We start from the raw sequence: 23,454 nt of genomic DNA on the forward strand, positions 1-23,454 counted from the left end.
CGGTTTGCGCAAAAGTTATAGCGTCTACAAAATAGGGGATAGTTTTATAGCATTTTTATTATTATTATTATTATTATTTTTTTTTTACTAGTAATGGCGGCGATCTGTGAATTTTATCGCGACTGCGACATTATGGCGGACACTTTTGACAAATGTTTGGGACCATTGTCATTTTTACAGCAAAAGTGCTATAAAAATGCACTGGTTACTGTGAAAATGACACTGGCAGTGAAGGGGTTAACCACTAGGTGGGCACTGTAGGGGTTAAGTGTACCCTAAGGCGTGATTTTTGCTGTAGGGTGGGGGGCGTGGCTTGCTCTCTGACGGAGACTCTTTACCACGTGATCGTCTGTGTCCAATCACAGCTGATCACGATGTAAACAGGAAGAGCCGTGACAGACGCCATAGAGGGGAGCCAATCGGCTGCTTTCCTGACGGGGGGTCTGTGCTGATTGATTATCAGCACACCCCCCCCCCCCCCCTAGGGATGCCACCACTGATGACCACCAGGTATGCCACCCAGGGATGCCCATCTGTGCCCACAAATGGTGCCACTCAGTGCCCATCACTTCTAGTCGGTGCCGCCTTATCAGTGCCCATCGGTGCCGCCTTATCAGTGCCCATCGGTGCCGCCTTATCAGTGCCCATCGGTGAAGGAGAAAACATGCTTATTTACAACTTTTTATAACAGAAAAAATTAAAAACTTTATTTTTTTTAATCGGTTTAGCAAAAAATAAAAACCACAGGGGTGATCAAAAACCACCAAAAGAAAGCTTTATTTGTGGGAACAAAATGATAAAAAATGTTGTTTGGGTAAAGTGGTGCATGACCGTGCAATTTTCGTCATTTAAACAGCGCTGAAAGCTGAAGATTGGCCTGGGCAGGAAGGGGGGGGGGGGTGAGAAGTGCCCAGTATAGAAGTGGTTAAATATTACAATAACATGGTACAGCTTGTATCAAAGCTCAGTAATTGTGTTTCCATCTACTTGAATAAGCTAAAATCTTATTGTGGAGGTTTTATTGGGCGTTGCATATTATCATTCCTCTATACAGTGCTTTGTTGAATAAGAGGTCTGATAGAATAGCGCGGCAGTCTCTCTCCCCTCGCTGGCTGTGCCGCTGAGGCGAGTATTGATTTAGATAAGAGAGTGACTGACAGTTCAGATGTCGATCAGCACTTTTCAGACCGGCTGGTCATTCTAAAAGTAATTCCCTCTCTGTCATGAGCAGGTCCCAGATCAGGACTCCAGGGAAGCGCTGATAAAAAACCACTACATGACGAGAATAGCGGATCTCACCACACAGCTGCAGCTGGCTGACAGCAAGTCTGTCCATTTCCATGCAGAGGTATGTGCGCAATCCGCGCGGAGGGGGACTTGGCATTCCGTCACATAACTGCTTTGTAGAAACTAACCACTTGCCCTCCAGAAAATGTACCCCAGGGGCAGACTGACCATTCGGGCACTGCCCGAGGGCCCCATGCCACACGGGGGGCCCATCAAGGTATGTAAAAAAAAATGGTCAAAAAATTCCAAGATTATAGCTGCCCTACCTCTCCAGTGCCTTCTAAGTGTGTGTATACTGTGTGTGTATACTGTGTGGCCCCATAATCTCCTATTGCCCCGGGGGCCCCCATAATCTCCTATTGCCCCGGGGGCCCCCCCGTAATCTCCTATTGCCCCGGGGCCCCCCCATAATCTCCTATTGTCCCGGGGCCCCCCCCCATAATCTCCTATTGTCCCGGGGCCCCCCCCATAATCTCCTATTGTCCCGGGGCCCCCCCCATAATCTCCTATTGTCCCGGGGCCCCCCCCATAATCTCCTATTGTCCCGGGGGCCCCCCCATAATCTCCTATTGTCCCGGGGGCCCCCCCATAATCTCCTATTGTCCCCCATAATCTCCTATTGTCCCCCATAATCTCCTAAAGTCAGAGCCTTTGTCTGTGGAAAATCTATACATGTGTATGAGACTTAAGACTCTGTTCACACCAATGCATTTTTGCAGACACGCAGGACGTTATTTTTAACTTGTTTCCTATAGGACACGTTCACACCAATGCATTTTTGCGCCTCTACATTTTTGGAAAGGACAGGGACTTTTTTTTTTTTAACACAAATCGTTGCTTTTTTGGTTCAATAGACTTCAATTGAGAAGCTGAGAGAAAAGCATGCAGTGCATATTTTTCCACAATTTGCATTTTACAATCTGCCCAACAACAAATTTGCCCAAAAAAAGCGCAAAGTCGCGGTAGAAAAATGCAAAAAGCACTGCATAGATGTGAATGGAGACTTAGGGCCATATTCCCGTAGTTTTTGGGCGGGCGTCGCGTAAGCCATTTACACTCCGCCTTCCCAACCTACAGGAGCAAGTGCTGTATTCCCCAAACACTTGCTCCGTAGTTTGGGGCGGCGTGGTGGAAATGGCCCGGCGTATGGCAGCGTAAATCCAAGGGGGCGGCTTGTATTTAAATTAAGCGCGCCCCCGTTTCTAACGAACTGCGCATGCGCCGGGCTTAAAATAGCCCAGTGCGCATGCTCCAGTTCTCGGTGTAAAACTTCTATGACGCCGACGTGTGTGTCATTGACGTAAAGTCGTATTCGCGGACGACTTACTAAAACGACGTACCCGACAGGAAAACACGACGCGGACACGACGCCATACTTAACATGGCCTACGTGGGACTGGCGTAAGGTTACCCCTCAAATAGCAGGGGTAACCTTACGCCTACGCAAACGACGTTAGCGACGGTTACGCGACGCAATTTCGTACGTGAATCGGCGTATCAGGCTCATTTGCATAAACAAATGAGACCTGAACGTAAACGCCACCTAGCGGCCGGCGGAGAAATTACATTTAGGATCCGACAGTGTAAGTGATTTACACTAGTCGGATCCTAGCCTAAATCCGGCATATATTGTTTTGTGAATACAAAATAATGATACGCCGGCGGGAAATTCGATTTACGCCGGTGTATCAGTAGATACACCGGCGTAACTTGTTTAAGAATATGGCCCTTAGAGACCAGCAGATGGAAGTACTTTGTGCAGAGGGGGAATGTGGCACATGTGGAAGTGTCAGATGCTGAAGACTCTCCCGGAGACATCCACAGGCATTAGATCAGTAATGGTTGGGTTGTGCAGCCGCCATTTCCTGCATTTACTGTTGTCTTTTGATTGATTAAGGTATTGCTGTAAATAGTAACTTTACATTTCCCTGCTTGACTTTCAGTGCCGAGCTCTTGCTAAAAGATTAGCGCTAGCGGAGAAATCCAATCAGAGTTTAACAGAAGACACAAAGTCGGCAAGTCAGAGCATCAGCAGATTACAGGTAAGAATGGCGAGTACCCATCCCCCCATCTATTCATGATTTCCTTTTCTGTATAATATGTCCCCCCCCCCCATACGTTCTCACTGGAAGCTGAATGTTTAGAGAAAATGGTGCATTGAGGCCATTATGGACTTTCATGGTACCCTACAAAGGCTTAAAGCGGAGTTCCACCTATTTAAAAGTCGGCAGCTACAAAAAGTGTAGCTGCTGACTTTTAATAATCAGACACTTACCTGTCCCACGGTCCAGCGATAGGGGTGCAAGAAGCCTCGCTCCTCTCTCCCTCCTCTTTGCGGCACCCGCTTTCTAACATGCTTTCTAACGCGCGCTCAGCTGTGGTTTCACAGCGTGGCTCACGCATGCGCAGTGCACACCCGGCTGGTTTCACAGCCGGGTGTGCACTGCGCATGCGTGAGCCACGCTGCGGGCTGTGAATTGCCGGGCAATCTTCTGGGACCTGTGATGTTTCCCTGAAGATTGCAAGGAGGGAGAGGAGATTTTCCTTCCGGTGCCAGGGTAGGAAGTGGGAGCTGGGTGCCTCTAAAAACCCACCCCCTAAAAAATTGCATGCCAAATGTAGCATGTCAGGGGGTCACCGTCACTTATAGCGGAAGTTCTATTTTTTTGGTGGAACTCCGCTTTAACATACACAAGGTAAGTATAAAATTACGTTTTTCCAGCAATATGTTAAAACATACATACAGTACATGTAAAAAAGACACAACAGGATGTGTCCTAAACATTAGGCTCTATAAAATCCTCTTTTATTGCCCTAATGCATTGGTTTTTATAAACTGTAGCCCTTTGCTTGTATTTATCTGGCCCTTTCATCCACTGATACCAACAATGGGGCATGTATCTCCTCACTGACACCAATAAAGGGCCAAGATTCCAAGGATGGTCTACAGTTCCTCCCAATGGCACCAAGGATGTGGCGCTCTTCCTCCCAATGGCACCAAGGATGTGGCGCTCTTCCTCCCAATGGCACAAAGGATGTGGCGCTCTTCCTCCCAATGGCACCGAGGATGTGGCGCTCTTCCTCCCAATGGCACCGAGGATGTGGCGCTCTTCCTCCCAATGGCACCGAGGATGTGGCGCTCTTCCTCCCAATGGCACCGAGGATGTGGCGCTCTTCCTCCCAATGGCACCGAGGATGTGGCGCTCTTCCTCCCAATGGCACCGAGGATGTGGCGCTCTTCCTCCCAATGGCACCGAGGATGTGGCGCTCTTCCTCCCAATGGCACCGAGGATGTGGCGCTCTTCCTCCCAATGGCACCGAGGATGTGGCGCTCTTCCTCCCAATGGCACCGAGGATGTGGCGCTCTTCCTCCCAATGGCACCGAGGATGTGGCGCTCTTCCTCCCAATGGCACCGAGGATGTGGCGCTCTTCCGCCCACTGTCACCGAGGATGTGGCGCTCTTCCGCCCACTGTCACCGAGGATGGGGCGCTCTTCCGCCCACTGTCACCAAGGATGGGGCGCTCTTCCGCCCACTGTCACCAAGGATGGGGCGCTCTTCCGCCCACTGTCACCAAGGATGGGGCGCTCTTCCGCCCACTGTCACCAAGGATGGGGCGCTCTTCCGCCCACTGTCACCAAGGATGGGGCGCTCTTCCGCCCACTGTCACCAAGGATGGGGCATTGTTTTTTTACTACTGACGTCCAGACCTTTTCTATGCCCAATGGCCACAGTCCTGCCCCCCCTAAAGTCCAAAGCACAGTAAACTGCCATTTGTTTAGAAAGTATGGAGACCCCTACCCTAAAGGAATGACGCTTCCTGTTAGTGTTGTCGGGACTCCAATTCTCATTCACAATGCTGCTGCATGTTGCTTTCTCGTACGCCTCTGCGTCCTAATGCATGAGAAGCTGTGACAGTGCACATCCTACTCTGCTCCTCCCATCCCCAGACACCGCCTACAGTGTATCTGCTCCTCTGAACTCCACAAAGCTGTTGGAAAGGGATGCCATGATTTTTTTTTTTTTGCCTGATGCTATTAGAGCTGGCTTGGAAATGTGCAAGTGAAGATATGTCACTTTCGGCAGTGACGTGAGCACTGGGAAGATACGCGCCCACCGGCCGCTCCGTATTCAGGAAAATTGCAGTCATCTGACTGTGAGAAAAAAAAACATTATAAAACTTTATTTAGACAGTCATTGCAACAAGAATAAGACTTTACATGGTTATAAAAGCTAAAGTTCTTTACTCAACCATGCATTAAGGTAAACCCCCCCCCCCCCCCCCCCCAACCGTCCTTATACTTGCCTGAGCCCATTCCCGATCCAGCGCTGTGCATGAGAGCAGCAGCTCTCCTGGCTCTGTCCCTCCTCACTGGGCAGATTGATCCGCTCCCGCTGCTGTAAACAAAATCCTATGACTGGGCGGCAGAGTTGAGCCCGTCCTATCTGTGTCAATAGACGCAGACAGAGCAGCTCAGGAGCAATTGACCACAGGCGATCAGCAGGTGTACAGCCATAATTATCGGCTGTACCCTGCTGAAAAACTTGTGCTGTGTCCAATCACAGAATGAGGCTCGTGCATGTACGCCCCCCCCAAAACCAGAAAGTTGCGGTGCCACCCACTCGCAGTACAGCTGTAATGAGCGGGTCAGCAAGAGGTAAAGCTGGCCAGAAATAGTAAGAATAGCCGACAAAACTGTAATCCTTGAAGTGACAGTAAAACAATAGCGTTGACGCGTTTCGGTATTAGCCTTAGTCGTAGCTCAATGCTGGCCATAGATGGATGGGAAATCGGCTGGTTCACCGGGGACTGCCGGAATTTCAGTTTCTGTATGGCCGTTCCTGCTCGGCATAAGTTGATCGAACGATCGAATGTTTCTCGACCAGCATGCTGCAACTTTGATCGGTGTATTCGGACAGTGGAAGAGTCCCCGCTGTTAAAATACAATAACATAGCAGGGGAGGATTCCCATTTCCACCTCGCTTGTGTGGAATCTGTTGTTTTTTTTTTTTTTTTTTTAATTGTCCGTCTGTGGCCAGCCTTGCCTGTCATGCTTGGTTGTCTTGCAGCAAATCAAGCCTTGTCCTGCAGTAACCCACCGCTCAGCAATGCACTCCTGGTCCCGAGCCGCCATCTTTCTGGCTGGGCCTTTGACGCAGGTGCCACTTCTGCCCTCCTCCTTGCTGCTCTGTGGATGTCAATGCCTCCTAGGATGTCTGACGTAGATATCCCAGGAGGCTACGGACATAATACACATGATTTTTGCCTCGGTAAGAATGGAGGCAGGGGGAGGTCCAGAGCTGAATTTTAATAAATTGTTAGCGTCCTCCATTGGTGAAGAGGTCGGGGGGGGGGGGGGGGGGGAGGTTGCATTAGCACACACTTAAAGGGTTTGTAAAGGAATTTTTTTATTTTTTTTTTTTCTTAATAGCTTCCTATACCTTAATGCAGTGCTGTTTTCATGTCCTCATTGTTCGTTTTTGCTCTCAAGTTGCTGTAATTCTTCTCTGATCTCACACTTCCTGATTGTCTGTTTCCTGATAATCACAGTACTGGGAGCTTTCTCTCTGTGGTCACTAATCAAGGAGGTGTGATTACTGTGTGTCTAAAACCCCTCAGCACCAATCCGTTTCGTTTTCCAAACCATCACTGCCCTGTATTGGCTCTGTGGCTCTGTACAGCAGAGAGGCAGGAAACAACATGCAAAAACGAAACTAGAAACTACAGGTACATTCTATGATTGATTCTTTTATCTTTTTTTTAATAGTTTTTAAAAGGAATCGATTAACAATTATGCGGCAGATTCAGGTAGACTTACGATGGGCGTATCAGTAGATACGCCGTCGTAAGTCCGAATCCCCGCTGTCGTATATTTAAGCATATTCTCAAGCTGAGATACGCTTAAAGCGGGAGTTCACCCAAAAAACAATTTTTAACATTAGATTGATGCTCATTTTGTGGAGGGGAATCGGGTGTTTTTTTTTAAATCGAAGCAGTACTTACCGTTTTAGAGAGAGATCTTCTCCGCCACTTCCGGGTATGGTCTTCAGGACTGGGCGTTCCTATTTGATTGACAGGCTTCCGACGGTCGCATACATCGCGTCACAAGTAGCCGAAAGAAGCCGAACGTCGGTGCGGCTCTATAGGGCGCCTGCGCACCGACGTTCGGCTACTTTCGGAAAATCGTGACGCGCTGTATGCGACCGTCGGAAGCCTGTCAATCAAATAGGAACACCCAGTCCCGCAGCCCATACCCGGAAGCGGCGGAGAAGATCTATCTCTAAAACGGTAAGTACTGCTTCGATTTAAAAAAAAACACCCGATTCCCCTTCACAAAATGAGCCTCAATCTAATGTTAAAAATTTAGTTTTTGGGTGAACCTCCACTTTAAATATTGCTAAGATACGTAGGAGACTTACGCCGGTCGTATCTTAACTGCATATTTACACTGGCCGCTAGGGGTGTGTATGCTGATTTACGCCTAGAATATGTAAATCAGCTAGATACGCTTATTCACGAACGTACGCCTGGCCGTCGCAGTACAGATACACCGTTTACATAAGGCTTTTTCCGGCGTAAAGTTACCCCTGCTATATGAGGTGCAGCCAATGTTAAGTATGGACGTCGGGCCAGCGTCAAAATTTTCCGTCCATTACGTAGTTTGCGTAAGTCGTTCGCAAATAGGGCTGGACGTAATTTACGTTCACGTAGAAAGCATTGGCTTTTTGCGGGTTAATTTGGAGCATGCGCACTGGGATACTTTCACGGACGGCGCATGCGCCGTTCGTACAAAGCGTCATTTACGTGGGGTCACAATACATTTGCATAAAACACTCCCACATCTTCCACATTTGAATTCGGCGGGCTTACGCTGGCCTATTTACGCTACGTCGCCGCAACTTACGGAGCAAGTGCTTTGTGAATACTGCACTTGCCTGTCAAAGTTGCGGAGGCGTAGCGTAAATGGGATACGCGACGCCCGCTCACAAATACGCGCTCCCTACCTGAATCTACCTCTATGTCTCTATACCCTGTAAACAGTCATTTCAGCATAATTTTTTATTTTATTTACAACTCCTTTAAGTTTTGGAGTGAGGGGGATCCTCTTTAAATTGCATGCCAGGGGATTGTTTTGATGTAGTAAAGCTTTAAAGCGACTTTAAAGTCGCTCTCTGGAGGATATTAACTGATCTCACAACAAGATGTCAACTAACAAAGAGCGTTTTTATCTGGATCCATTCCTCATTTTCCTCTATCAGACGGATGATTATGTTGTCAGACGCTGCATCTTGTTCTCGCTGTACGTCCAGCACATTGTCATTGTTACGGAGAAGAGCGAGCCATTGATTATTTATCGTATCATTAAAGCTCGTGAAGCATTTTTTTTTCCTCGGCTGTATTGCTCGTCTGCAAAAGAGAATTATTGAACAAGGAGCAGATCTCACATAAGTGAATTACGATTGAACCATTTTTTCTGCATTGTTTCCTGCAAGCCTCCGCAGTGTCCTGGAAGTTTGGGTCTCGGAGGGTTTGATCGTAGAACGCGGGTACAAGGGGTCAAGGAGAAAATCGACTTGCAGTTTGGGAGCAAAAGAAGTTCCGGTGGAGCAGATTTGGAATAGCGACATTTCCTTTTTGTATTCCTACTGTAAAGGTTTTACATGGTTAGTCTAGTTGAAAAAAATCCACCCAGTTCAATAAAAAGAAAAAAAAAATGTACAATCCTATATTCACAATCCCATACTCAGTTGTGTTATAGAAATGTAAAAAGGCCCATACACTTTACCAGTTAAGCCCAACCTATCTATTTTGGGGCAGATCCACGTAGAATTGCATGGGCGCAGCGTATCTGAGATACGCTACGCCGCTGTAACGTACTTTTTGATGCTTCGAATCGGTTGCCACCCTTGCCAGTTTTTTGGTAGAGAAAGACGGCCCCCTCAGTTCTGGGTGGGGGGGGGGGGGGGTTGGTTTGGTTAGTACAAACTCGAATATAATTAGGTGGGAGCGATGGTGGAGCTCAGCGATTGGGGCTCTCCCTAAGCTCTCAGAGCTCTAACCCCTTCCTGGTGGGGGAAGTGGGCTGCATCAGTTCAGGCTATTGGTCAGGGTTGAGAGAAAAGGAGTGCCATAGCTCACACAAGTATTGAGGGGCACTTAGAGTTTTGGCACCTTGGTCACTTCACTACACCCTTTTTTCGCACCTGCCTCTAGGGCCGAACCTTTTGGCTAGGACCAGAGGAATTTTTGATTCTTGGCTGAAAGGGCCGGCCATTGTGATACACAATGGTCACTTTCACTTCTCCCACCTTCCTTCTCCCCACTTTCTTTTTATTTATTCCCCGTGTTTGTCACTTTTATCCATTTGTTTTGTTTGATGTTGCACGTTTTTTCACGGTGTCATTAGTAGGGTGTGTGTCCTCGGGCCTACCCTGATCGTCTTGAGAGGGTGTGGACATGGCCTTCTGGCTTGGTTTTGTGGACATGGCCTTCTGGCTTGGTTTTGTGGACACGGCCTTCTGGCTTGGTTTTGTGGACACGGCCTTCTGGCTTGGTTTTGTGGACACGGCCTTCTGGCTTGGTTTTGTGGACACGGCCTTCTGGCTTGGTTTTGTGGACACGGCCTTCTGGCTTGGTTTTGTGGACACGGCCTTCTGGCTTGGTTTTGCGGACACGGCCTTCTGGCTTGGTTTTGCGGACACGGCCTTCTGGCTTGGTTTTGCGGACACGGCCTTCTGGCTTGGTTTTGCGGACACGGCCTTCTGGCTTGGTTTTGCGGACACGGCCTTCTGGCTTGGTTTTGCGGACACGGCCTTCTGGCTTGGTTTTGCGGACACGGCCTTCTGGCTTGGTTTTGCGGACACGGCCTTCTGGCTTGGTTTTGCGGACACGGCCTTCTGGCTTGGTTTTGCGGACACGGCCTTCTGGCTTGGTTTTGCGGACACGGCCTTCTGGCTTGGTTTTGCGGACATGGCCTTCTGGCTTGGTTCATCCTCTCTCATGGGGGTCTCCGTTCGGGGGATCCCCACCGAGTACTTGGGTGGGTCTGTTTCGGCAGACCCTCCAGAGAAAGGCGTCTGTTTTAGTTTCGGCCAGATGGACCTAGTGAGTACCTCGGTCCCCGTCTTGAGCCTAATACCCCGGGGGATCAGGGTAAGGTCCTTCTAGGCAGGATCATGTAACACCCGTTGCATGTTTTGTGTCACTCTTTATGCGTGTGCACTTTTTTTTTGGCACCGGGTGGAGTTTTTGGGTGTGTTCACACGCCACTGGCTTTTAAAAAAACAAAAAAAACACATGTTTACAGACTATACTTGAAACATGAACGGAGCAGACTTGGTTAACATTATTGAGATTTATTTTTCTAAATCTAATAAAGCAGGATAATAAAGGAGCAGAAATGGATATGTGAAATATATGTTGTGTGTTATGATGGAATGGCCGGCTTCCCCTTGAAGACTTTAATGATCCTTTAGCTTGGTGGCAGATAAGCTTTTTGTAGACATTTCTGGTGCGAATTCTGCCATCACGTAGAGGAGAATATTGGACATCTCCGCTGATTTCCTGCTCGGTTCACTCATCAGGCTCCGTCACTTTATAGAAATGCCTTCTAAATAGCATTTCGTCTTTTCCTCTGTGTATTAATGCCTTTCATCCCATTCTCCCCTCTTGTTATCGCCTCTCATTCCCTGAGCTCTCCGTTCCTTGATGACCTTTATGTTGAAGAATACAGATTGCCATCAGCGCTGTTCCAGTCTCCTATGTTGGACATGAATAATGTAGTCTGCCATTTGTGCGCACTGTCAGGAAGATACATGGACGTTTTATTAACAGCAGACTGTAAAAGAGAACCTGGAGCACACACATACCATTCACAGTTTTGGCTTCCCATCTCTTTTGACAGTTCAGATGATTTGATTTGTAAGAATGCGTAGGCTTAAATTTTTAAGATGGCCCAGTAGAGCTTCAATACTTTAGGCAACCCAAAAGAGTTAGGGGTTGCTGCACACTGTACAGGCTGCACAGGCCCGTCGCTACAGGACAGGCAAAACAAACAATTGCTTGGGGCCCCGAGCTTGCCTGGGGCCCCCAACTTCCCCATCCCAGGCTATAGCGTGGCCGAGCTCCTTTTCCTTCCTCCTGGAGTCCTGTCAGTCCGGCTGAGTACCACGCGTGGTACAGGGGATTCAGTTTCCGGGTCCCGGCCAGACTGACAGGAAGTGCACACTGAGTGCTCACTTCCTTTCAGTCCAGCCGGGAACACAGGAAACTGAATCTCCTGTACCGCGTGGTACCCGGCCCAGGCCTATCCGATAGGCGACTGGGGACCCATAATGATAGAACACCGGACTAAGAAGAGGAAGAGGAGCTCGGCCTACAGGGAAGAAGGGGAGGTGAGAATAGAAAAACATAGGGACTAGGGGGGGGGAGTAAGAACATGGGTGTAAAAAATAAATGTAGCACTAATGTAGGTTTTGTGTGTGGGGGGGGGCCCCAATTTGATTGGGACCCCCAAATTCCTTCAAACGACCCTGAGGCTGCATATTAGGCTGGCTGTGCACCACATAGGCTCGTATAGGGGTTGGCCCACACTGCACATGCTGCATACAGGCTGGATGTAGGGGGCTGCCGCGTGTTGCCCAGGCTGGATGTAGGGGGCTGCCGCGTGTTGCCCAGGCTGGATGTAGGGGGCTGCCGCGTGTTGCCCAGGCTGGATGTAGGGGCTGCCGCGTGTTGCCCAGGCTGGATGTAGGGTTGCCGCGTGTTGCCCAGGCTGGATGTAGGGGGTTGCCGCGTGTTGCCCAGGCTGGATGTAGGGGGTTGCCGCGTGTTGCCCAGGCTGGATGTAGGGGGTTGCCGCGTGTTGCCCAGGCTGGATGTAGGGGGTTGCCGCGTGTTGCCCAGGCTGGATGTAGGGGGTTGCCGCGTGCGGCCCAGGCTGGATGTAGGGGGTTGCCGCGTGCGGCCCAGGCTGGATGTAGGGGGTTGCCGCGTGCGGCCCAGGCTGGATGTAGGGGGTTGCCGCGTGCGGCCCAGGCTGGATGTAGGGGGTTGCCGCGTGTGGCCCAGGCTGGATGTAGGGGGTTGCCGCGTGTGGCCCAGGCTGCTTGTCGCGGTTGCAGAGTACTGCACACTGGGGTGGCCCTGCACTGCACAAGCTGCATATGGGGTACAGGGGTTGCCCTGCACAGGCTACATATAGGGGTTGCAGAGCACTGCGCGAGCTGCATGTAAGATACAAGGGTTGCCCTGCACTGCATATAGAGGTTGCAGAGAACTGGACAGATTGGATATAGGGGTTGCTGCACAGGCTAAATATAGGGGTTGCCCTGCACTGCACAGGCTGGCATATAAGGATTGCTGCGCTTTACATGGGATGCCTATAGTGGTTGCCTTGCACTGCACAGGTGGCCTATATGGGTATAAAAAGTCTACTTTATTCATACCAAAAATATATAAATACAATACAAAAAAGATTTGATAAGATATCCATAACCCCACAAAAAAAAATATGAAGTTATTGCTGGAACACAACCATGAGTTCAGTAGAACACTTCCTATGGCCATCTATAGATGGAACGTGGATCACAGATCATAAATATGGTATAATTCAGACTCTAGGCAACCACAGCCATCACCATCTGCAGTCAGTGCGTCAGCCTAGAAAGCTCCATCCATGCAGCCGCATAAATCATACAACTGTTTATACTTGTCACCCAATGTATCACTTGTCACCAAGGCTCAGTGATAAATCATACAGACTGTCACACATAATATACCTGATTCAACAGATCGCATGTGATAACTCCGCTATCAACCACTACGGAATCCTGGGGTTAATGATGCACAGCAGGCTGGAGCAGATCATCTTGCAACCCCCAGGTGCTTGTGACAGGTACAGGGTCGTCCATGCAGTCCGTCCTGACGGTGAAGACAATAGGAACACACCAGGCTGCTTATGCGAAGAACACATTGAAAGTCATTTTTATTCAACCCAGCGGGCTAAACGGGGAAAAAAACACTTGATGGGTCCACCGTACTAACTATGCGATGGTACAGCGATCTCCCTGCTGAGCTATTGTGTTCTGATAGAGGGACTGATCCCCTGCCCCCCCTATTGGCTGAAAGCGCTGTTTGAATGCTGGTTTTCCAGTCGTTGGACCGGCTTCTGCCAGACAGACTGCTGTACACGTGGGCCGAATGCCCGTCGCTTTCTGTTGAACCGGCCAATACCAGCTAATATTCTGCCCGTGTTCACCAGCCTTTGGGCTGGAAAGCCATGATGAGTCTGGTTATTAACTCTGATGTTATAAAGGAGAATGCTAATTAATACCGGCTTGTATATTTGTGATGATTTGATGCTTCTTTGATTCCCTCTGCTTCCTCTGGCATGTTCATTATAAAACTCCAGAGGATCTCTGTCCTTGAGATGAATAGAGTCATTGAAGCTTTTCCCTATTCTCTATTGACCTTACAAGACTGTCTTCATAGTTCAGTTTGTGCTGTTTTTTTATTTTTATTTATTTATTTTTTATTTTTTGCTTTTTAGGATGAATTAATTACAACTAAAAGGAGTTATGAAGATCAGCTGAGCATGATGAGTGATCACCTCTGTGTTATGAATGAAACATTATCCAAACAGCGGGAGGAAATAGATACTTTAAAAATGGCAAGCAAGGTGAGTACATTTTTTTTTTAAATTTTTTTTTATTATTTTATTATATAATATATATATATATATATATATATAATCTCCCGTATTTTCCAGACATATAACACCTTTTGCATGTAAAATCATGCCCCAAAAGTCGGGGGTCGTCTTATACGCCGGTACCTGTCTGTCAGATGGCGGCCATCCATTATTCAAAAGCCGCGCCTCCTCCTCAGACTGTTCTGTGATAGGCGGAACACTTATTTTCCCAGCAGAGCCTCTGTTCAGTGTTCCGCCTATCACGGATGCCTTCTCATCCTCGGCTTTGGACGAGAGGACATCCGTGATAGGTGGAACACTGAACAGAGGCTCTGCTGGGAAAATTAGTGTTCCGCCTATCACGGAACAGTCTGAGGAGGAGGCGCGGCTTTTGTATAATGGATGGCCGCCGTCTGACATACTCTGCAAACAGGAGGAGGTAGGGAGATCGTCGAGGCAGGGAATGGAATGGAATGGTACAGTGAGGTCGGCAATTGCACAGCGGGGCATGTAATAATGGCACAGCGAGGCATGTAATAATGGCACAGCGAGGCATGTAATAATGGCACAGCGAGGCATGTAATAATGGCACAGCGAGGCATGTAATAATGGCACAGCGAGGCATGTAATAATGGCACGGAAATGCATGTAATAACGGCACAGTGAGGCATGTAATAACGGCACAGTGAGGCATGTAATAACGGCACAGTGAGGCATGTAATAACGGCACAGTGAGGCATGTAATAACGGCACAGTGAGGCATGTAATAATGGCACAGCGAGGCATGTAATAACGGCACAGTGAGGCATGTAATAACGGCACAGTGAGGCATGTAATAACGGCACAGTGAGGCATGTAATAACGGCACAGCGAGGCATGTAATAATGGCACAGCGAGGCATGTAATAACGGCACAGTGAGGCATGTAATAATGGCACAGTGAGGCATGTAATAACGGCACAGTGAGGCATGTAATAACGGCACAGTGAGGCATGTAATAACGGCACAGTGAGGCATGTAATAACGGCACAGTGAGGCATGTAATAACGGCACAGTGAGGCATGTAATAACGGCACAGTGGGGCATGTAATAACGGCACGGAAATGCATGTAATAACGGCACAGTGAGGCATGTAATAACGGCACAGTGAGGCATGTAATAACGGCACAGTGGGGCATGTAATAACGGCACAGCGAGGCATGTAATAATGGCACGGAAATGCATGTAATAACGGCACAGTGAGGCATGTAATAACGGCACAGTGAGGCATGTAATAACGGCACAGTGAGGCATGTAATAACGGCACAGTGAGGCATGTAATAACGGCACAGCGGGGCATGTAATAATGGCACAGTGAGGGGTCGTCTTATACAGTGAGTATATCCCAAAACCAAAATTTTAGCTGGAAAATTAGGGGGTCGTCTTATACTATATATAATTATAGATACACTAGACAAAGAGACATAGATGTATATCTATATATGTGTGTGTATATACAGTTTTATTTCTACATGTAAAAGCAATAACTTAGTGTTGTGTCTTTTTGTTTAAAAATATGTGCAGTGGTTTGGCACAGAGCAGCCCAGATCATCTTTTGCTGGAGTACCTCGCCGGCGCTCCTGGCCCCTGCCGAGTGCCCCCACAGCAAGTTGCTTGCTATGGGGGCATCTGAGCTGAGCAGCTGCTCTGTGTCCATTTAGACACAAAACCACGGCTCGGCTCCGCCCCCTCTTGCCTCATTGGCTCACTGACTTTGACAGCCACGGGAGCCAAAGTCACCTACTGCTGTCTCAGCCAATGAGGAGGGACAGATGAGGCTCTCAAGCAACATTACTGGATCGAGATGGGGCTCAGGTAAGTATTAGGGGGGCTATTGCACACAGAAGGCTTTTTTTATTTTATTTTTTATCTTTAATGCATAGAATGCATTAAGATAAAAAATAACATCTGGCTTTAGAATCACTTTAAAGTGCTAGTCCTGCCACCAACCGGGATCTGCTTGCCTCCCGTGCAGCCCCTAGATGGCTACAGCACGACTCTCAAGTTTTGGAAGGGCTTCAATGAACGTCCTCTGAGAACCATGCCTCCCGTGCAGCCCCTGGGGATGCGCACAAGGTACGCTCTGTCCCTTGGACACAGCTGATCACAGATCGTGATAAAGGGCCAATCACAGCAACCCTTTACCATGTGACCAGCTGTGTCCAATCACAGCTGGCCACATGTTAACAGACTTTCTAGTTATGAGCTGTCCTTTCCTCACAGGCTGTGTCTGAAAAAAGAGGGACAGTAACCGGGAAGGCAGACTGGGCACAATGAGTATGTTCCTTACACTGATAGTCAGGGCAGCCTCCTCATTGGCCATCAGTGCAGCCCCACCAGCGCCCTTCAGTGCAGCCCAGCCCCACCAGCGCCCTTCAGTGCAACCTCACCTGCACACATTAGTGTAGGGGAAAGATTACTCCTTTACAAAATGTTATAACAAAAATGAAAACTTTTTTTTTTTTTCTTCACAAATTTCTATATTTTTTTTCAGTTGTTTAACAAAAAATAAAAATAGAGTGGTGATTAAGTACCACCAAAAGAAAACTCTATCTGTCCCAAAAAAATTATAAAACATTTCATATGGGTTCAGTGTTTCATGACCGCGCAATTGTCATGCAAAGTGCGACAGCGCTAAAAGCTGAACATTGACCAGGTCAGGAAGGGGGTGAAAGCGCCCGGGATTGAAGTGGGTTAAACATTGTTAATCTTGAACGCCTCCCAAATGTCTCTGTTCCCACAAACCTCATTGATGCCGTAAAAAATGGAACAAAAAAAAAGTTGGCAATTCCATTGGGTGTTCCAGCTCTGCAGAGTGTTGGAATTCTCGGATTCCTTCTCCTCTCCTCGTCTCTGATTCCTTCTCCTCTTCTCTGATTCCTTCTCCTCTCCTCTTCTCGGATTCCTTCTCCTCTCCTCTTCTCGGATTCCTTCTCCTCTCCTCTTCTCGGATTCCTTCTCCTCTCCTCTTCTCGGATTCCTTCTCCTCTCCTCTTCTCGGATTCCTTCTCCTCTCCTCTTCTCGGATTCCTTCTCCTCTCCTCTTCTCGGATTCCTTCTCCTCTCCTCTTCTCGGATTCCTTCTCCTCTCCTCTTCTCGGATTCCTTCTCCTCTCCTCTTCTCGGATTCCTTCTCCTCTCCTCTTCTCGGATTCCTTCTCCTCTCCTCTTCTCGGATTCCTTCTCCTCTCCTCTTCTCGGATTCCTTCTCCTCTCCTCTTCTCGGATTCCTTCTCCTCTCCTCTTCTCGGATTCCTTCTCCTCTTCTCGGATTCCTTCTCCTCTTCTCGGATTCCTTCTCCTCTTCTCGGATTCCTTCTCCTCTTCTCGGATTCCTTCTCCTCTTCTCGGATTCCTTCTCCTCTTCTCGGATTCCTTCTCCTCTACTCGGATTCCTTCTCCTCTACTCGGATTCCTTCTCCTCTACTCGGATTCCTTCTCCTCTACTCGGATTCCTTCTCCTCTACTCGGATTCCTTCTCCTCTACTCGGATTCCTTCTCCTCTTCTCGGATTCCTTCTCCTCTACTCGGATTCCTTCTCCTCTTCTCGGATTCCTTCTCCTCTCCTCGGATTCCTTCTCCTCTCCTCTCCTCTTCTCGGATTCCTTCTCCTCTCCTCTCCTCTTCTCGGATTCCTTCTCCTCTCCTCTCCTCTTCTCGGATTCCTTCTCCTCTCCTCTCCTCTTCTCGGATTCCTTCTCCTCTCCTCTCCTCTTCTCGGATTCCTTCTCCTCTCCTCTCCTCTTCTCGGATTCCTTCTCCTCTCCTCTCCTCTTCTCGGATTCCTTCTCCTCTCCTCTCCTCTTCTCGGATTCCTTCTCCTCTCCTCTCCTCTTCTCGGATTCCTTCTCCTCTCCTCTCCTCTTCTCGGATTCCTTCTCCTCTCCTCTCCTCTTCTCGGATTCCTTCTCCTCTCCTCTCCTCTTCTCGGATTCCTTCTCCTCTCCTCTCCTCTTCTCGGATTCCTTCTCCTCTCCTCTCCTCTTCTCGGATTCCTTCTCCTCTCCTCTCCAATGCTGCAGCTTGATTTCATGAAATGAAGGACATTTTATTCAATGGTTGTGGTTATCCGCTGTCCACGTTGTGACTTTTTTCTCTCTGCGTCTTTCAGGGAAATTCCAAGAAGAACAAGAATCGGTAGTTGATGGCAGTCTGGTCGGGAAGAGAACACTGCTGCTATATACACTGTAGATCTGTGATGTCCTTCTCCTTTGTGACATGTGAACCCGGATCCTTCTCTCGCCAAACCGAAAACACGTTGAACCTTTAAAGAACCGCTCCGACCAGAAGTAATATTTCAGTTTCGGGTGGATATCTCTTGACCGAATGGCTGGCTTTAGTCCTCGTTCACATGGGCATACTTGCGCTCCTCGCGTGGGTGTACGCTTGTTTTGCCTGCACAGGTGTTCTCTGCATGCAGGCGGTCCTATGCATGTCACTTGGGATGCAGCGGCTGCACGGACACAGTGGCTGCTCCCAATTTGATATCTGTGTGGGTTCGTCGACACAAATCCGCATCCAGGTGGGAGCAGCAGCTGTGTCCTCAATGACATGAATGGGACTGCCTGCATGCAGATACATAGAACTCCTGTGCAGACAAAACACGGGGGTGTGCTTAACCTTTTTGCTTTAACTGCCTCCCGGCCCTTTAAGAGTTTTAAAACCCAGGAGGTGGGCATTCGGGTCATGTGACCGCTGTGATTGGCTGTCGCAGCGGTCACATGATTGGAAAGCTTTCAATCACAAGTATGCATCGGGAGCTTACCAATCCCCGCCGGCTACCGTGCAGGGAGCGTGCTCTCAGCATGGTAAGTTGTTTTAGCAGGGCCGCATATATGCGTATGGCTGGTGTCAAGGGGTTAAAGTGGTTGTAAACACTCGCATATACCCAGTGAAGTGACTGCCCTCAGGTGATACACAGTGATAAAACAAATCCTCTTACATACGTTGTACTGGTTTATCTACAGCCGTCATTTCCCTGCATTCAAAGTGCAGACTTTACACAGGATCTCTCCACTCTGAAAAGCAAGGGGCGGAGAGCTGAAGATGCATCAGTGAGGAGAGCTCTGAGATTTGATTGGAGAGAAGGGACACGCCTCCCCTTCACAGGAACAGAGCTGAGGCTGTCGATCAGTTTGAGGTCCCTCCTCTGTCACCCTTTTTTTTTTTTTTTTGGTGTACCCAATACCCAAGAACAGAGCTGAGGCTGTCAATCTTTGGAGTGACTGGCCTCAGGTGATACACAGCTATGAAACAAATCCTCCTACATAAGTTGTACCGGGTTATATGAAAAGCAAGGGGCGGAGAGCTAAAGATGCATCAGGGAGGAGAGCTCTGAGAGCTGATTGGACGGAAGGGACACACCTCCCCTTCACAGCACACAGGATCTCTCCACTCTGAAAAGCAAGAGGTGGAGAGCTGAAGATGCATCAGTGAGGAGAGCTCTGAGAGCTGATTGGACGGAAGGGACACACCTCCCCTTCACACAGGAACAGAGCTGAGGCTGCCAATCAGCTGGAGGTCCCTCCTTTGTCACCTTTTTTCTCTTGGTGTACCCAATACCCAGTACTTCATAGTGGTTTGCATATACCCAGTGAAGTGACTGGCCCCAAGTGATACACAGAGATTAAACGAATCCTCCTACATAAGTTGTACCTGTTGATCTTCAGTCTTCTCTTCTCTACACCCTTTCAAAGTTCAGAATTTAAAAAGCTTTGTCTGAGCTTTTGGAAAGCAGGGGATGGGAGCTGACGTTACTTTCCCCAGAGCTCAGAGCAGATTGGAGGGAAAGGACACCCCCACCCCCCCCCCCCCCCCCCGGGAGCTAAAATTATACTCTGCAGAGCTCAGTGAGGAGAAGTTTCAGAGCTGAGCAATACCGGAACAGAGCTGAGGTTGTCAATCAAACACAGGCTGTGTGCTGGAGCTCCCTTTTCATCACCTTTTTTCTCTTGGTGGCAGGAAAACTTGTCAGAAGGGACTCGTGCTTGTAGCAGAGGAACGAGGCAGCAGACAGAAATTACACTTGGTGCTCTGGGTTGAGAGAAGTACACACTATAGAGCAGTGTTCTCCAAACTGTGGCATGGGGGGGGGGGGGTTGGAAATGTGGCCCTTGGCTTGCCTTTATCTAGCCCTTGGGGCACTGTTCCACTAACGGATGCCAGTGATGAGGAATGCCCCTACTGACACCATCAATGGGTCTCTTGTTCTCTCATTATAACCTATGATGGGGAACTGATGCCAGGGGGCATTTTATACTCAAACTAGCCACAGTCCAACCCCCTAAAGAACAAAAAATTGGCCCTTTGCTTAGAAAGTTTGGAGACCCCTGCTATAGAGGGATGTGCTTTGTTCAGATTTCTTGTCCGAGGTTTACAACCACTTTTAGGTATGCCCATGTGAATGAGGTCTTTTATACGACATCCTGTGTGGAGTTTTTCACATTTGTGTCTTTGCCCTCTCCCATAAGTGCCATTTTCCTGCAACGGGACCCCCAAATTATTTATTTGAAATACATTGGGCGGAGGCGTGTGACACAACAATCCGTCATACTAATGGTGGCAAACGCCGGGCACTACTAGGAGTTGGGGTGGAGATCTGGTATCTTGCCATTAGGTTGCCAGAGACAAGTCGGTATGTGATTCAGCGCAAAGACGCAGACCCGGACAAATCCGTTTTGGGTGGAGCTATGCTTGTAGAAAACAGTATGCAGTTAAGAAGGGGAAGGGGGAAGAGTTTTGAGTATTTGAAAGGAGTGGTGGTTGGTGTCGCTTGTAGTGAGGTTTTGTGGTACCGACAATAGAAAAAGGCAAGCCTTATGGCCAGATGGGACTCGAGTGGGCCTTAAAGTGAAGCCCCATCTTTGTGCGTGGAAAAAATGACCCAGTCCACTATATGGAAGGATTTTATTACATTCATTTCCCCTTTCCATTCAGAAGATCTATTACAGACAAAAGCCGTCTTATGGCCTTCTAAAATTTTCCTGCCATGCTTTACTATCCTTAAAGTGGAAGTAAACCCCCCCCCTATCGTTTTTAGCCAAGGAAGCCGCCATCTTTGCCTCTGTATAATTTACAACTGCCATGGTGCTGCACATGTGATCCGTTATGACACCAGCCATTGGATGGTTTTGACAGTTTGGTTGAGAGCACAACCAATGGGAGTGTTACATTTCTGGCACGTTCACACTTGTCTTGCGACTATGGACTCTAAATTCGCATTGGCGAGTCGCACCTCGTGTTTTTCAATGACAACCATTCAGATATGTGCAACTTAAAGTAGGTTCCTGCACTACTTTTGGTCCAACTTTCATGCGACTTGATTGTCATAGACTGCAATGTAAACCCTCAAGTCACACGAAAGTCGTACCTGAATGGTATACATGCAACAGTTCTCCTTTATCATTGGTCAAAGCCCAAGTCCTATCCAAAGTGACACCCCAAAGTCATACAAACTTGGAGTCTGAGGCCCGGTACACACGGTCGGACAAAACCGATGAGAATGGACCGAGGTTCAGTTTCATCGGTCCAAACCGACCGTGTGTATAGCCCATTGGTCTAGTGTCCTTCGGTCCAAAATTTTAAAACATGCTTTAAAATCGACCCGATGGACCGCTGCCCGATCGGTCCAAACGGATGGTTAGTACAGAAAGCATCGGTTCAAAACCCGCGCATGCTCAGAATCAAGTCGACGCATGCTTGGAAGCATTGAACTTCGTTTTATTCAGCACGTCGTGTGTTTGACGTCACCGCGTTCTGACCCGATCGGTTTTTGGAACGATGGTGTGTACGCACATCAGACCATCAGGCCACTTCAGCGGTGAACCGATGGAAATGGCCCATCGGACCATTCTCATCGGTTTGACACGGCCTTACAAGTGTGAATGGAGCCTTAAGAACAAGAGAATTCTAATACAGTCCCCCAATCCATCCTAAACAATTGTGGATGGAGGAATTTCCCCTCCCAGATTATAGAATTCTGATGGCCGGTAACCAAGGCTTTCAGAATACCTAAACAGTGGCTGCATCTGATTCGATGACCTCGCCGATCGCCAACAATCTTCCACCTTGAAAAAAGCCAAGTGGTGCCACTAAGCCCACCAACGGCTCGCATTTTGGCCAATCCATGCAAAATTCAAGCTGGCTTTGGCAGCCTTAAAGTATTTGTTCACTTTTTCACCAAATTGAAGAGGTGAGTTGTCCATACTGCTGCCAGAACACAGCGCCTCTCACTGTTTGTAGTCAATGCTGATACATGTGTAATGGAAATACACTATATTACCAAAAGTATTGGGACACCTGCCTTTACACGCACGTTAACTTTAATGGCATCCCAGTCTTAGTCCGTAGGATTCCGTATTGAGTTGGCCCACCCTTTGTAGCTATAACAGCTTCAACTCTACTGGGAAGGCTGTCCACAAGGTTTAGGAGTGTGTCTATGGGAATGTTTGACCATTCTTCCAGAAGTGCAGGTCAGACATTGATGATGGGACAAGAAGGCATGCCTCGCAGTCTTCGCTCTAATTTATTCCTAAGGGGTTTTATCGGGTTGAAGTCAGGACTCTGTGCAGACCACTCAAGTTCCTCCACCCCAAACTCGCTCATTTGTGTCTTTATGGACCTTGGTCCAAATCATTTGGTGGAGGGGGGATTATGGTATGGGGTTGTTTTTCAGGGGTTGGGCCTGGCCCCTTAGTTTCAGTGATGGGAACTCTTAAGGCATCAGTTTACCAAGACATTTTGGACAATTTCATGTTCCCAACTTTGTGGGAACAGTTTGGGGATGACCCCTTCCTGTTCCAACATGACTGCGCACCAGTGCACAAAGCAAGGTCCATAAAGACATGAATGAGTAGGGGAACCTGACTGGCCTTCAGAGTCTTGACCTTAACCCAATAGAACACCTTTGGGATGAATTATAGTGCAGACTGCGAGCCAAGCTTTATCGTCCAACATCAGTGCGTGACCTCACAAATGCACTTCTGGTCAAACACTCCCATAGACACACTCCTAAACCTTGTGGACAGCCTTCCCAGAAGAGTTGAATCTGTTATAGCTGCAAAGGGTGGGCCAGCTCAATATTAAAGACTGGGATGCCATTTATGTTTGTAGAGGTAAGCGTCCAAATACTTTTGGTAATATAGTGTAGTTCATTTGGGCCAGCTTGGCCCAAACCAACTATTTAACGTGAACTGAAAGCTAGAATTCTACTTTAAATGCAGTCATCGGCGTGCCTTTAACAGCCCGGATAGCAATCCCACACAGCTAGTGTTCATCAAGGTAGCAGACCACCCACATATATTTTTCCCGTACTGATCACTCATCCCTCTAGCACTGGCAAGGTGTTGTAAATGTCCTTGTAATTAGATGCAGTCAGACTTGGGCTGTTTCCGCAAACGTGGTATCCAGAGAAAAGCAACAAACATTCCAGAAAAAGT

The 23,454-nt window shown here is 48.3% G+C and overlaps 1 protein-coding gene across 1 annotated transcript in view; it reads left to right on the top strand.

Annotated features, from left to right (window-relative positions):
* Positions 1-19,184, top strand: part of PPP1R21 (protein phosphatase 1 regulatory subunit 21) — a 98,650-nt gene extending 79,466 nt beyond the window's left edge. The window contains exons 19-22 of the mRNA XM_040351592.1: positions 1,232-1,348; positions 3,231-3,329; positions 13,839-13,967; positions 18,129-19,184. Of these exons, the coding sequence (XP_040207526.1) occupies positions 1,232-1,348; positions 3,231-3,329; positions 13,839-13,967; positions 18,129-18,158 (375 nt within the window). The 3' untranslated portion in view covers positions 18,159-19,184. The remainder of the gene's footprint in view (positions 1-1,231; positions 1,349-3,230; positions 3,330-13,838; positions 13,968-18,128) is intronic.
* The last annotated feature ends 4,270 nt before the right edge of the window (positions 19,185-23,454 follow it).

This window comes from Rana temporaria, chromosome 4 (genome assembly GCF_905171775.1).
Source record: "Rana temporaria chromosome 4, aRanTem1.1, whole genome shotgun sequence".
Lineage (NCBI taxonomy): Eukaryota > Metazoa > Chordata > Amphibia > Anura > Ranidae > Rana > Rana temporaria.